At 41.8% G+C, this 15,842-nt stretch overlaps 1 protein-coding gene across 1 annotated transcript in view; it reads left to right on the forward strand.

The window, feature by feature from the left end:
• Nucleotides 1–15,842, forward strand: part of SLC45A4 (solute carrier family 45 member 4) — a 38,772-nt gene that overhangs the window by 15,834 nt on the left and 7,096 nt on the right. The window contains exons 2-6 of the mRNA XM_086464994.1: nt 9,764–9,952; nt 12,950–13,129; nt 13,240–14,315; nt 14,408–14,507; nt 15,480–15,691. Coding sequence (XP_086321120.1) covers nt 9,764–9,952; nt 12,950–13,129; nt 13,240–14,315; nt 14,408–14,507; nt 15,480–15,691 — 1,757 coding nt within the window. The remainder of the gene's footprint in view (nt 1–9,763; nt 9,953–12,949; nt 13,130–13,239; nt 14,316–14,407; nt 14,508–15,479; nt 15,692–15,842) is intronic.

Here is a 15,842-nt window from a genome sequence, read left to right on the forward strand (position 1 = left end):
TCTGCGCAACCTGTAGGAATTGCGAAGTGGTTTTACTAAAAAAAAAAAAAAAAAATCTACAACAGCAATTGATTCTTCAGTCTATTCCCGAGCAGGACATATGTCCTATGTGTTGTCTTTGATTCCTCCTCTTCAGCAGCAGCAGGAGTAGCTAATTTTGGCACATATGTCTGTTAGCAATTGCTTGATACGTTGGATAAGGAAGTAGAAAACTGGATTGTTGTAAGGGCAGTAAGCTAGAAACAATCTACCTGAATTACTACAGGTTATTTCTGTGGAAGTAGGTTAGTAGGAGGGTTAGAAACTTGAAAATAAATAATTAAAGCTTTAAAAGCTTTTCTCGTCAGCATTTGTGATCACATGAAAGGAAAACTGTATTTGCCTGCCTGCAGATCAGTGCATGTGTGCTCTTTTCTCTGACACCTCAGACCTCACCTATTCTCAGGCTTTTGCTTCCCCTCTCCGCCCTCCACATGTACCTTTGGCTCACTTCTCTTAACATATGCTTCTCTTTCCTGACACAGCACCACAAAACTGGGTTATAAACTAGAAATTGTCGGGGAAGCCACATAAACCTTTCTACAACTTTGGCAGAATGGCAGTATAGCAGCAGAGCTTAATGAAACACTGATGACTCCCACGGTTGCCAGATCTGAGAAGGGGAGGACAGCTGTAGGAGATTGAGAAGCAATAGCTGAGCAGAGACAGAAAATGGGAAAACTGGATGATGAAATCCTTTAAGAGGCCTGTCACTTATTTCCTTAATTCCATTTTTCAGAAGTGTTATTTAACCCAACATGGTTGCTACTGGCATGCTATTGCACGGGTAATTTTAAAAGCTATTGCTGCACCAAAAGGCAGAATAATAAAGGGATATTACTATTCTACAGCTTAAAAAACATCTCCAGGACTCTGTACGTGAAACACTGCACTAATATTTCTGTACTGAAGCTTTTGAAGAGCAAGAGCATTGTTTTATCACCAGTTTAGTAGTTCTTTTGAAATGGGTGGCTCCAGTCTAGTTGTAGGCATGGCATATAATAGTTGTAATGGTTTCCAAATTTTTGGAAGTTGTTTCTGCTGTACAAGTGTGACTTGTTTGCATCCAACTACTAAGGAAATTTAAAATCTGAAATACAAGTTTTAAGGAAATGTTGGACAGCTTTTCCAGCATCTCTAACCTAATGTCATCCTTTTCATATTCCTGTTATTTGTTCATATATCTCAAGTCGAGATCCAGCTTTTGTCTGTAATCTTGTCCTTAAGACAGGGGGTGACTACAGCAGAAATGTAGGCACATTTTAAAGGCATGAATCTGCTGTAAAGGTTTTGGATGTCAAAGCAATGCAGGTAGCGAATCCCTGTTCTGGAAGAGGAAGACAGACAGTGCTCCAGCTCTCTTCCCTGCGAAGTGTCTCTTTGGTCCTGTGGATTTTTCCTGATGCATTTGGGGGGGCTGCAGCTGACTTTTTGCTGGTAGCTTTGGACAGAATTTTCTGCATTTTGCCTTTGGGTGTCAGTCCTTCGAAGTAACCATGCTTGTTATGTTCTTGTAATATTCCCATTAATTATTTGTTCTCTTGATTATCACTCCCCTCAGTGCTAACAACCACATCCAAATGGAGGAATCGTACTTTATCCCTCCGCTTCCATGTCCCACAACTCATTCCTCGTTTGCACTGAGGAGGCAGCTCTATCCTTGCTTCATATCATCTGGAGCAATAACCGGCCAGCTGAGTGAGGTTGGGAGCCCAGCACTCCCAGCCATTGTGCAGACATCCCTGCTGACAAGAGCTAAACAGGAGGGGGAAGGAGAGGATAGACTTCTTGCAAGTGGGTGATAGTTTGTGTTCCAGAAAAGTACGTTCAGATTGCAGAGTGCACGTACTCCCGCCTGTAAAACGTATATAATGTGCTGACAGCTTGTGAATGTTGCAGGCTAAGCAGAAGAGCTCTTATTTGTCAGGCACAAGAAGAATTTCAGGATGTGAATTTTACCAGTGGGAAGATTGAAGCTGCAGTTTTGATATTGCTCCTATTTTATGTGGTGTTTATTGCAATAGGTCATTCCTGAGACACTGAACGAATAAAGACGCCTGACAACTTGCTTAGGCTATCATTTTTCTGTAGAAAGCTAGCAGCAATGAAAAACCTCATGGTACTGATTTTGTCCTGAGGTTTTACACCTGTGCTCTTGCAACTCCATTGAGCCTTGTGATCAGGCATGTTGGTCAGTATAATTTTTCTCCAGCGTCGTTGTGCTGTTTGCCACTTGTTCAGAGCAGCTTCTGAACAAGCGCTTGGTTTGAGCAAGTGTTCTCTTACCATACAGGCTGGGCAGGCCTAACTATAATGAAGAGCAAAGTTTTCACATAAAACTGAAGTCCAGGATAAGGCTTCATTTCTTCTCACACCAGTAAGATACTGCGGCATGAGGTGTGCAAACTAGAGGCGGTCCCTTCTCATATGATATCAGGCTCTGATTTCAAGTAGTACTTAAAAGTATTCCCGACTTAAAAGCTCATACTCCCACATTCAGAAGCTGCTTAAACTGTGGGAATGGGCACCAGGAGAAATTGCTGTGCTTTTTCATATCCCTTCCCTGTTGGTCAGAGTTCCTGTTTCAGTCCAGAAATTAGAAGGTGGTTTCTCATGGGTGCAATAAAAACTCAGTGTGCTAGTGCTGACTGCATTGCAGTAGTGCTCAGACCACCAGTCAGGTCTACTCCAGTGCACTGGTTCAACATATATGGGCTCAGGTATGGGGTTTTTTTTGGCAGGTCGTAATTTCACACGAGCTCTAAGCTATTGGAAGACCTAAAGTCTGGGGGGAGATACCAAGAAGCAAAAGGATTTGTGGTTGAAGTCTCACAGTGATTCAGTTGTCAAAATAGGCATGTAGCTTGTTGGCACTTTATCTGGGGCACCCAAATGTGTGGCAAGTCTATATTTTTATTTTAAATACAAGGGAGTGGCTAGCAGGGTGCATTTATGAAATGATTGTAGCTGTACTCTGAAATCCCTCTTCCTCATATAGATGCTCCAAAGCTAAAATGCTTGAGTTTGCGGTGGTTTCTATGATTCTGTTGTAACAAGATGAAGAGCAGATACTGGGATTCAAACTTTTTCACAGCTTTTTGGCAAGCATTGGTTTTGCTTGCTACAACTCTTTAGAAATATAGTCTAAACAAAGCAGCTTGTATAAACGATGCGTTTTTAAACAGATCAGTGTGAAATATTTTTATCAACATGCAATATTTTATCCAGGGATGAAATTGTGGAATACAAAGTATTTGCAGGGCATGACAGCTTCTTATGTTAGTTCAGAAATTTCTATGGTGTTTACTTTAAGTGTATAAACAAGTCTCTAGGTGATGATTTCTGACAAATGAAAATAGCAGCTTAGCATCCTATTCCCATATCAGATCTTATTGTTAAGCTTATAAAGAACTATTTTTCCCCCAATAGAACTTATCAAAAAGAGGTTTTGAATAGAAGCTGCTGCATGTGACTTAATCTTTCTTCCATGTAACTCGTGACCTCACGCAGCCCTTAGACTGATGGTGACACAGTGAGCATTTCCTGTGAACCGTGAGCAGTGCTGGTCCCACTATTGTTGGGCACTTTTTTTGTCTGGGAAAAAACAAACCCTTATTTACTAGAAGCCAGTGTCCTGTTTGTTTGTAGCTGGCTGGGAAATGCCATATTACAAGGGTCTCAGTGGCAGTCGTCGCTGCTAACAGAAGCTGTTGTTGTGTTTTGCTCTTTTTCTCACTGATTTGTATGAGACTTCTGAGTCTGCCTTGTGACCTGCTCCAGATTCAGTTCACGGCACAAACACTAACCTTGTTTATCCAATATGGGTTTTTCCTCCTCGGTGTTTCCTCAGATTAGCTGTCAGTAAAAGGCTAAATAATAATCCTCCAGTTATTATTCCTCCCCCAAGAGGCCACCAGGTTACTTTTCCAAGTTGGCGGATGGCGGTTTGCTGTTAGAGCTGCTACCTGGCAAGGCAAGCACGGCGGTGGAAAATTACAGACAAAATAAAGGAACAGCATTAAACTGGTAATGGGACGCAGCTGCTTTGGCCTTCGAGGCCGCACGTGAGCCTCGGCAGCCTTTGGTAAAGGCATATGCTGCATGAGACTGTTCTTGGCCATACAGACTCAGTCCCAGCCTAGTTATAGCCTGTTCCAGATGGGTACAGCAGCTCTCGCCAGAGAGAGGGGCTGTGAGAGGTGGTGGCAAGGCAGTCGTGTGGATGACAAGCTTGCCGTGCGGTACTGCCTTGAAATCTGGTCGAAACCAGCACCCGTACATCTGTTCTGCACATCAGACACTGGATGCTGCAGGGCTGCTGGCCGGGCACGTCACCGTAGCCAAGTTTCTTTAAAATAGATGTGGCGTCTGAGTCCTTGCGACTAGATGGGTGTATCAGAAGGAACTTCTTGGTGTCAAAACATTCCCATTATCTCTTCATTTCTGCTCATCATTGTCTTGCCCTGGCTTGGATGCCTTCTTAACTGTTGTCCCATTTTAAAATATGGTGTAAAATGGTGAAGTTCTGTAGGTAAAGCAGCATGTATATAAAGAGAAAGGAGCTGTTAGGATATGTAATTACCTTCCTCAACTGCCTAGCAGCCTTCACAGATGTAATTTCTGTAAAGTTTCATTATTGGAGCTTATTCTTGTGAGGTGGCAAACCTCTGAAAGATTTGAGGGGGTTTTGTGTTGGTTTTATATAGACACAAACACATATATATATACACACACACAAGCTCTGTAAGTATTTCAGTTTTCAGTCTTATTTATTTTGCTTCTACCGCCAAATCATGCACGCCAACCTAAATATGCATATCATGTGTGTAGACATTCAAGATACTAAAACCAGAACAACCTCTTTTAAGGAAAAAAAGTATTTGGGGGTTGGAGTTCTCCTTGTCTGTCTGGAACTTTCTCATTTATATGAAAAATGGTGAAGGTCTTGTAGACTCTGCCAGTATGAAGCATGAATTTGGTGAAGAAAATCTGCAGTCTATGTTTTGAAGTCTTGCTGCATGGGACAGCAGAGGTAGTGCTCAGTGCCTCAGAAAGCTCTATCCTGGAACACCCATGGTGGAACATGGCTGTGAGCTTTACAGAAGTCTGACTTTCCAGCAACAGTGCTAAGTGCAGACAGCAGAGGTGACAACCAGATCTGTACAGGGAGAGAAGGCTCTTCTGGGCACCAGAACTGTTGTCTCACAGAGTTCTGCTTGACTGGCTGGACTGCAGCCTATCAACAACACGTCTCAACTTTAAGACAGAGAAAGCAAATACAAAAGGAACCTTTGGGTAACCAACTTTGCTACCCATCACTAGAGTGATTGCGCTGTTTGCCTGCCTGTACATTGTTCAGGTGAGGAGTCCGCTGTCTGTCGGCAGGTTCAGGAGGGAATTCTTCTGCCAGCAAATAAATTTTTCCTGTGCTTTTTTATCTTAGCTTGCACGTGCACCAGCTTCCCACCAGGAATCTTCTCCAATCCCACTCAGTTGTTTTCCACTTGAGTAACCAACTAAATTCTAATGTGACGATATCACAGTTTACATACTTACAGTGAAGTCATACATTTCACTTAATAAATAGTAACTATTTTGAATTCTGCATAGCTGTATATAAAACACATATGATGATTTTATAAACTGCTAGCTTACACTTGGAATGCAATTTGTAAGAGCCCTGCCACTTGGGTTATGGAAGTAGTCCTATAGCATGACTTCTCCAGCAAGAGAAAAAGCAGGTTGCGCTCCTGTTGATGGTTCCTACCATTATACAATCTGTGGGAATTGCTGATATTTCACTTGAAAGTTATCCCTTTCCTGTTTACTTGGAGGAGCACAGAAAGCTTTTTAGAGATTCTTCCATTTTTCTTGGCATGGGGCTATTAATTCTTGTATAGATTTTTATCATGGCCTCTTTTTCTAAAGATAGATATTTTGGCCCCTGTAGAGTGTTTTTCAATTAAAAAAAAAAAAAAAAAAAATCAAAGTGGTTGTCTAAAGAAGGATTTCCAAACATAATGTTCTTGGGTTTTTAAGTGTCCTTTTTACCCTTCCATAAAAGCTACATCCCTAGCTCCATTCTGAAATCACTGAGATTCATGTCTTTTGTAAAGTGAGCCGTTTTCAATGTAAATATTTGGATTTAAGCTTTTATTTATAATACTTATATGTTAGGAAGATCACCCTTTTCAATCAGTGAAAATAAAGCCTTCTCAAGAAAGCATTTCCATCTCTGACCTCTGACTCATCCATGGAAAGATAAGGCTCCCTAATTGTGGGCATGTAACAGGGGTTGGGTAAAACCCCTTTTTTCCTTTCTTTTACTGGCCTGTAAAATCAAATGAGAATGCAGGCCTTAATCTGATTTTGAGTTATTCCATGCAAAGTTGACCTTGAAAGTACCGAAGTCAAAGTAATGCTGGCAGTAAAAATCACTGTGTTTTTTAACAATCTTAGGACATTTTTATGACAGTTGGTTAACTGTGGCTATAAAGCATTAAAAAATACCTATCTGGCCGATTTAGAAATGTGCTGGGTTTACAGTTGAAGGAAAAATGTTTGTAAACAGGTTTTAATTCTCTGCAGAAGTCATCATTTTGAATGGATCAAGTGTTTCCAGAACTTTTTTTGTTAAAATTCATATACACCACAGAGAATTGCTGTTGCAGACTGGAGACAAAGTGGTGATCACGAGGACAGAGGGCCAGTGAGCTGTGCAAGCCCGCAGTGTCCCTGGATATACACTCCTATTGCTTGTCCCTGCTGTACTGGTATTTCCTTGTTGTTTCTGCTCATAGTCTCCATTAAAAGGAGTTGGTTGTCTCAATGGATGTTGGAATATTAAAAGAGTCTCTTAATAGTGTCCATTTTACTTACATTTATCTATTTAAGGCTGTTTATTCATGTAAGATTGGTTGATGCTTGTAATGCTAGTAATGGAGCTCTTGCTAGCCTTCATCCCCTGTGTTTATTTAAAGCAACTGTATGATTTACTGCAAAACCTTCCCAACGTCTCTCAAGTGTTTACTGATGGATGAGCTCAACTGAGATGTCCCAGCTCATAATTCACAAGTCACAACATAATTCAGAACAGAAACTTCTGTTCTCAGCACACAGCCCTCTTGCAGCGACATGACATCACGTTGTTGTCGATGTTGGTGATGGCTGCAGTAAAGATCAGTGACATCGGTTAAGCTGTAGCTTCTAACTTTGTTTAAAACAGACTCGTTGCAGTGTCTTGGCATCGCACAATAGCAGCCTCTGATGCCTGACTGCTGCTCAACAGGATGGCTCTGCGGAGGCAAAGTGGGATGAGTATTTACACATTGCTGTTTCTTCCGTGTCCTGCAGAAAAATCACTCACCCTAAATGAATCATAACCTGCCTACCTTTAGTTTTGCTTGCTTTGAACTAAACGTTACCTCTTTCCCATCATTAATGTTTTTAAGCAGGCCCCCCGCCATCCGTATGCCAGCTTTGACGTTGATAAGCGTTAGCGTACTGGAGCAGGTGAGGTGCCAGTGCCTGAACCTGCGTGTGCGCTTGGGAAGGCTGTTGAGCTCAGTGAAGTTAGAGAGAATGTTAAAACCACAGGGAGATGGAGGTTTTCCCTGCATTTGCATTTGGATTGCTAGGTGGCTGACTTGCACCTCTGATAGGATAGCGCTCCTAGTAGTAAGAGAAGCTGAGCAAACAAACATTGAGGTCTGGAGGAATGGTACTAACAACCATGGCTTCTGGAACAAGAGCTTTACACCTAATGTGCTCCCCTGCTAAGTATGTCTCAGCTAAAACTTCCGTGTCAGCCAAGACATTCCCAAACAGCTGGAAAAGGTAAGCAAGAGGTAGTGGTTTGAACCATGATGTGAACAAGGTGCTGTCTGTACAAACACAGCCCTTTCCTGGAGACCTAAAACCTGTGACAAAAGGAGTCAGTAGGTATGTGGCAAGTGCCAGTGTGGAGTATTGGGCTTTAGTACAGGCCTTCAGCTGCCTGTAACAAGGAAAGATGGATAAACCATGATGCCATCCCCATCCCCCGCGGGCAGGGTGTTCATGGACGTATTTGGTCTGAAAATACAGGTCGGGTGGGTTCAGAAGAGGCAAGTCTTTTCCAATAACTGTGCTTGTCAAAGTGGCTGTTGCCATTAGCTTGTTCATTAGCCAAAGCTGAGTCAAATCACAGAGACCTTGGCCTGAGACCTGGATTTTGAATCCTGATGATGAAATTTGTTATGTATGGCAAAAAATAGCTTATTTTCCTATAACATAATCTCTGCATCACTGCAGAGCGCGCAACAGCCTCGAGAAAATCTGATTTATCTCGTGGAAGAAGTCGGCATTGTTAGTCAAGATCTGATAGTGCTTTAAACAGCAAGAGATTAGACTTCCAAATTTGCAGCATAGGCTATTTTGGGCAGGGATTGGTATAATCCTGCATGGTAATGAATGCCTCGACGTGCTAAACAGGGAGCACAAGGTACAGGTTGATCTCGCCAGCAAAGGTCAAATGCTGCTCACGCTCACGATACATGGTTTTGAATAACAAATGGTTTTCATTCCTGGTGTAAAGACACTGAGTTTTTCAGTCTTGGCATCAGTTGGACGGCACAAAGTTGTTGTTTTGTTTTAATGCTTTGGTAAGAAACATGTCAAAGTCGTTACCTGACCTGTGCTGATAAACCGAGAGGGAGGCAGATCTCCAAGGACCCGGGTGTCGCTGCTCTTCTGGGCCAGTCTGCCATCTGCAGGCCATTGCTTTCCTACACATTTTTTGCTACACCTCCAGGAGAGGTGTAGAGCAGGGCTTTGGGCGTTTCTTTCCTTCTCCGGAAATTATTACTTCTAACAAGTTTTGGGGTTTTTCTTAGGTAAATATTACATAGTAAATCAAATTTGTTTCCATCCGATCCTATGAATAGTCGTATCAGTTCTGAAAAAAAAAAAAAAAGCAAGGATGGTAGAGAGAAGCAAACCTCCTTACACTTCTCTAGAGGTTAATGAATAATTGCTTTTTCTTCTATTATCTGATGGTCAATTTTATAAGTAAATATTTTTGTGCTTATAAATGGGACATTTCATATGATAGTCAAGTTCTGTCAGTCGTTCTTAGTCCATTAAATCTTCAATAACTTTACGGTGGGTCTTAGATGAACAATACTACTATAATGTTCAACCCCTGTTGGATGTTAAAAGCTTTGCTGAGAAGAGCGTATATGTATACAACCAGATGGCTTTCCAAGCATCCCAAAGATGTTTGTGTTTATAGTCCATAAGTGGATAGAGGAGGCAACAATGCTATTTGGCCTCTACACAGCAGATCTTGGCTGCTACATGTTCACAGAGCCCATCCTCACCATCACCCCTGTCAAAAAAAATTTGGCACCCTCAGCAAAATTCAGTAGAAGTGTGATATTTTTGGACAGGAGTAACTAATCTAGCCTAGCTATTCCACTCTTAGACATCTCTTTTCTTTTTAACTTTTATTTCAGTAGCTTAAATATATCTATTGTTACCTTCTTACTGCCCAGGTATTTGAAAGAGAAATGATCTGTGATTTCCTTAGATGGTTTTTTTAACCATTGATGGGTTGTTGATTTGGGAGGGAATTTGCTGTAGGTAAACTGCTGATAGATTTACAGTTTTCAAAGGTATAAATGTGTAAAGTGAAATGTTTGGTGCGTACCACATAACCTTTAAATCATTTTTGTCTTTGTTTTAGGTCTTCCTGAACAATACTACAGCCTCACTTGGTTCCTTAGCCCTATCCTGGGCTTGATCTTCACTCCGCTTATAGGTTCGGCTAGTGACCGCTGCACACTGAGCTGGGGCCGCCGGCGGCCTTTTATTCTTGCTCTCTGCATTGGTGTCCTCTTTGGAGTTGCACTTTTCCTTAATGGTTCTGTTATAGGTAAATAATGAGCAAATCACCTGCGTGTATCTCCTGCTACCATACCTGCTTTGAGATTTTTACCTAGGAAGTAAAGATGATGTTATGCAGTAGGTTTAACTGACATTCAGTGTTAAAATCATTAGAAATCTCTGCCACGCTGCATCTGAGCTATCCATCTTGCATGTTTTTGTTCTTACTCGAAAGTTACGGTGCTGTGCTAAGCATTGTGCAATCGTAGCTGTAACTGGTAGTCCAGTGTTATTCATACAATGGTTGCCAGCGTATGTTTGCAGTCGCTGAGATGAATTGGGTCGATCCTTGACATGGGAAAATTGTAGCAACCTGTTCACAGGGAAATGTTTCCTGTTGTGATCCATTTTCCCTTTAATGCATATCTGGCAACACATCCTGTTTCCAGCATTATTTCAAAAATTATCTTTTCACTTTTTCTGGTGCTTTTCTTAGACCTGGTATTGAAAAAGTCCAGAACACGGTTAATATTTGTTTATCAAAAACTATGTGGGAAAATCATTTTTCCTGAGCCCCCATCAAAGCTGGTAAAAATAGTTTCCCTTGAACATAGTTTACTACAGAACTTAATCTACAATCTCTTTGTAAATTTAGTGTAGGAGAGGTGACAGCAAGTACACTTGGGGAAATGTTTACATCATGGTTGGACTGATGCAAATGAAAGGAACTTAGCACCTAATAATACTCTCTTGGCTCTTTTTTTGTGTGTGTGTGTTAGATGTAGCTCTATTGTGAAAAAGTTTTACTAATTGAGAGCAATGAGTGGAACATTACCTTGGCTCAGCATGTTAGCTTTTTAAAGCCAGATTGGGATGCCATATGATGGTTTTCAGTTTTCTGCAAACTGCAGTGGACAGACTGGTCAGCTGAAAGAAGTTTAACTTAGGCTTTTTCATTTACCCAAGCAATAAATATTAATTATTTTAATTGCTGTCATATGGTATCAATTGTACTTTGTTGTTGTGTCTCCAAGACTTATTCCTTCTCCTCCAGATGTATGCAAGATGTTAGACTTACAAGATTTTAATTGATAGGAAGCTCTTACTTCCACACAGTTTAGGTCAGTAGCCATTGATACTGGAAAGCAAACCTCATATGCAGTTTATAGACTTATTTTGAAGTATCTCACCCTCTAATAAATCAGGACAAAATATTGTCTTAGATTTTTCTCTAATTCTTTGTTGCACAGTAGTACATTCTGTTGCATAGCTGTCTAGAAAACCCAGGCTTTCCAGTGGTACCTTTGTGCAATGAAACTTCTGTAAAACACAGAGGATGTTGCAGCGCACTGTGCAAGTCAGCTGCATGCTTTATGCATCCGTTTCTGGGACGTGGTAGATTCTGAACGAAAACTCTCTTCTGAAGAGGAATTTAAACACTGCTGTGCCTCTCCCAAGGGAGCCTGGAGTGACCTGAAGTGAGAGCTGTTCCGTGGTCTTCTCCAGACCAGTTCTGCACTAGAAGATAGAGATTTGCCACTAACTTTCCCTGTACATCAGCATAAGACAGCACTTGAGCTACTGTTTAGAGCATATGCATGATATGATAAAGCAGTATTAGTCTCTCTTTAATTGAAGTTTCTGAAATGGTGGCTCGTGTCACTTTTCAGAGAGCAAAGGCATTGCTGACCAGTCTCTCGGAAAAGGGGCATCTAGTGGTTTGCAGGAAAAGGCCTCATTTGTAACCAGATTTTCTTCTAAATGGACCCCGTATGCTTTCATTGTCTGTCCTCTTCCCATTTTATGTTCACACTTTCCTATCCTTAGTCTCTGGTTATTTGCAATCTTAATTTCAATTTGGGGCTCAGGAGATGCTGCAAAAACAGAGGTGGTCATTGTATCATACCCTTTGTCATAACCAAGCCTCTGGCAGTAGGAGTCACAGGGAGGGGAACAATGAGCACGAGAGCGTGCTAAAAGAGAGGTTCACTAATCCTAATAGTGATACAGGCATGTCCCGGGAGAACAGCTGTGTGTAGCTCTTACTCAACCCTTGTTCCCTCCACTGTGTGCACTGTTCAGGTTTCCAACAAATCTAAAGCATGGACACTGCTGGTGTTTTCTGCTGTAGGATTCAGCTGAGCATGGGACATGTATAAACTTCTTTAGCATTCAGAGGACACGGTGTAAATAAGGATTGAATATGCAGGAATCACAGCACTTAAGATTTAGATTATTTTTGGTGGCTTAGCCAGTTCATCTCTTTCCACAGTCATTTTCATCAGTTACGCTAATAGTTTTATCAGTCTTGCTTGTGTACATTCTAAATCTCTCTGATTCAAGTAATTCATGCTTTTGTCACTGGTTCATTTCACGAAAAATTCTCTAGCTATATGCTAATGCTGCCTTTCTACTCCATAGACAAAAAGCGTTTCAACCCCTGCTATCAACAGAAGCTGACTGATGCTTTCTGCAATGCAAAATACCTTCATGTTGCTTCATCCTTAAACGTTTTGCTTATGCTTAAACATTTGCTGTGTGTTTAAGAAAAGCAGAGAGAGAGGTGAAGGGGTTAAATTTCACGTTATCCTCTTGTACTGCGACCATTGCATGTTAGGCACCATGTCAGAAATGCTGTCAGCAGTGCAGTTACCTGTGTTTGTACCTGACAGATGAAGTATGTCATTCTGCTTTTGGATGCTCTACTCTCTCACCATGGCTGTCTTTTATAAAAACAGCCTTTGGCATTTGAAGGAAAATGCATGCGAGAAACATGAAAAAATATCCAGTGGTCTCAAAGGTTGAAGAGATACTTTAAAAAAAAAACATTTTGAAAAATAAATGTCAGTCTTACAAATGTAAAAACATAGTCATTGTCCCAGACCATCTATGAAGCTGTGCCAGAGTTGAAATTGGCATTTTGTTCTGTAAAGGAATGTCTTCAGTAGGTGTGTTGACCACCTTTCTCTTAAGGAGCTTAACCTTGCTCTTAATAGTTTTCCCTTTTTGACTGACATGCTCAGATTCCTCTTCCATTTTTCCTCAGGTCTGGCTATTGGCGATGTCCCGGACAAGCAGCCCATTGGTATAGTTCTCACAGTCCTTGGTGTTGTGGTGTTGGACTTTTGCGCTGATGCAACAGAAGGGCCAATTCGGGCCTACTTGTTGGACGTGGTGGACAGTGAAGAGCAAGACATGGCCCTTAACATCCATGCATTTTCAGCTGGTATGAGTTAGTCAGTATGTTTTTTGGCAGCTGTCAGTTCTTCTTGATGATGTGAGTTGTGACTGAATTGATTTTCCTGAACTCACTTCTGGTTTTTTTCTCTTCCTCAGGTCTTGGAGGAGCAATCGGTTATATGTTAGGAGGGCTGGACTGGACACAGACCTTCTTGGGTGGTATTTTTAAGTCTCAAGAGCAAGTCCTTTTCTTCTTTGCAGCCATTATTTTCTCTGTCTCCGTTGCTCTCCACCTTTTTAGCATTGAAGAAGAGCAGTATAACCCTCAGCAGGACAGGATTGATGATGAAGGCGACACACTTTCCAGCGTCAAATTCAGTGGTAGTCTCCCGCCTCTGAATCGACTGAATGTGATTAGTGAGGAAGAGCCGTATGGAGCCTCTATGTTCCACGACGAGGTTCAGTCAGAGCACGATCTCAACATGGAGTTCCTTGAGGTGAACATTGTGCGAAGTAAGAGTGACTCAGTTCTGCACATGCCCGATGCTACATTGGAAATTGAATCGGAGCTGCTTTTTCTGCATGACATCGAACCCTCCATTTTTCAGGATGCTTCATATCCAAACACTCCCCACAACACAAGCCAAGAGATCATGAAGTCCAAACTCAACCACCTGTCTGCTTTCCTCAGGGACAATGAGAAAGAGGAGGAAATGTTGCTTGATAATCGCTTAAATGAAGATAAAGTCCCAAACATGAATGGCTCCCTACCAAAAGAGTTCCTCAATGGACACGCGAGAATAGGCATGAAGCAATCTAGTACTTCAAACTCCATGCGAAGGCGGAGGCACATGTTCTACCGTCAGCCGTCTTACACCTTCTCATACTATGGCAAAATAGGCTCTCACCGCTATCGCTTTCGGCGGGCCAACGCTATCGTCTTGATCAAGTCCTCGCGCAGCATGAACGATATCTATGACATGCAGAAGCGGCAGCGACAGAGGTACCGACACAGGAATCAGAGCGGCACAACAAATTCAAGTGGAGACACAGAGAGCGAAGAGGGGGAAACTGAAACCACTGTCAGACTCTTGTGGTTGTTGATGCTAAAGATGCCAAAGGAGCTGCTGAGACTGTGCGTTTGTCACCTCTTAACTTGGTTTTCGATCATTGCCGAAGCTGTGTTCTATACAGATTTCATGGGACAGGTCATCTTTCAGGGCGACCCAAAGGTAAGAGAACAGTTCCCATTGGCAGAGCCGCTTGTCGTTACTCATTTCTGAAATGGACTCGTTACAAGAAAACAGCTTTGTGTTTGTTGCAGGCCCCTTCCAACTCAACTGAGTTACATGCCTATAACGCTGGAGTTCAGATGGGATGCTGGGGACTGGTAATTTATGCTGCTACTGCTGCCGTTTGTTCGGGTAAGAGACTGCGTAATCAGACGGTGGAATGCGCGTCATATGTGTATTTGCAACATAAAAATAGTTTCGCTTCAGTTAGCGTGTTCCTCCTTGTTTGAGGTGGCGAAGGATATTTTGGAAGAGCATTTCACTTGGTCATAAGCTTCTTTAAGAATCAATATTGAAAAAATTCCACCAAACGTAGAGGTGGAAGTATGAACAGATTGCTGAAGCGGCATAAAGCACGAAACTATATCGAAGGGTACTGAATGGCATTTAGCTAGTCATCAGGCAACTAAAAATACGCTCGTTAGAAGATTCAAGCATATGGAAGAGGGTTTTTGGAAAGACTGTTTTTAAAATCAAAATTATATATTTCTGAAAGTCTTTTGTGCTCCGTATAGCAGACAAACCAACTACAGACAATTTAGGCTTGGAATACAGGCTCTGAAATGGAGAGCTTTTGCCAAACTGAAACTGCGCCTTTTGCAGCACGTGTGCAGACACATCTGCACAGATCGGTATCATGGGGACTGCCTCTTTGTTGAGACATGTTAAACTGAAGTTCAGGTGGGCAGCTTGTTTCTGAACACCAACTGAAACGTCGCTATAAACATCAGTTACCTGATCACTTTAGTGACTATGCTTGCATTAGAAACACTCTCCTCTGTGCTCAGAGTGTACCTGCATTGATAAAGTTAATAAATAGGTAAAATTGATGAATGGACTGAGTGGACCATGATACGTTTGACTTTTAAAGCATTTTGTTCTGCCTCAGACTTGTAGCACGGTTAGGCAAGTCTCTGAGCTCATTTGTTCCCTGGTTTCTGAAGCAGCAGTGCGGCCTTTTCCCAGCGAGGGCTGAGCCACGCTGCTAAGACAAGCCAAATATGCAGCGAGCATCCAAGTCCTAAACAGCGTATCGAGCTGTCGTGGCCACTTCAAAAACTTCACGAATAAACAGATATTTATGTTTTATTCTTATCTCTGCAGCCTTATTGCAGAAATACTTGGACAACTATGACCTTAGTATAAAAGTGATCTACATCCTGGGCACGCTGGGTTTTTCTCTTGGCACTGCAGTGATGGCAATGTTCCCCAACGTGTACGTCACCATGATAATGATCAGCACTATGGGAATAGTCTCTATGAGTATCTCCTACTGCCCTTATGCGCTTTTGGGACAATACCATGAGATTAAACAGGTACGTGGTATATTTTGAATATTTTAATCAAGGCAGAGCATTCACATTTCTCAGATCACAGTGGCAAAATGGATTTATTAAATCCCATTATTTGCCATCCCTGCTTTGTTGGGATGTATGCCAAAGCACAGATTCATCCTTGATAGTAAAT

This window comes from Leptosomus discolor, chromosome 5, assembly GCF_034619465.1.
Source record: "Leptosomus discolor isolate bLepDis1 chromosome 5, bLepDis1.hap2, whole genome shotgun sequence".
Lineage (NCBI taxonomy): Eukaryota > Metazoa > Chordata > Aves > Leptosomiformes > Leptosomidae > Leptosomus > Leptosomus discolor.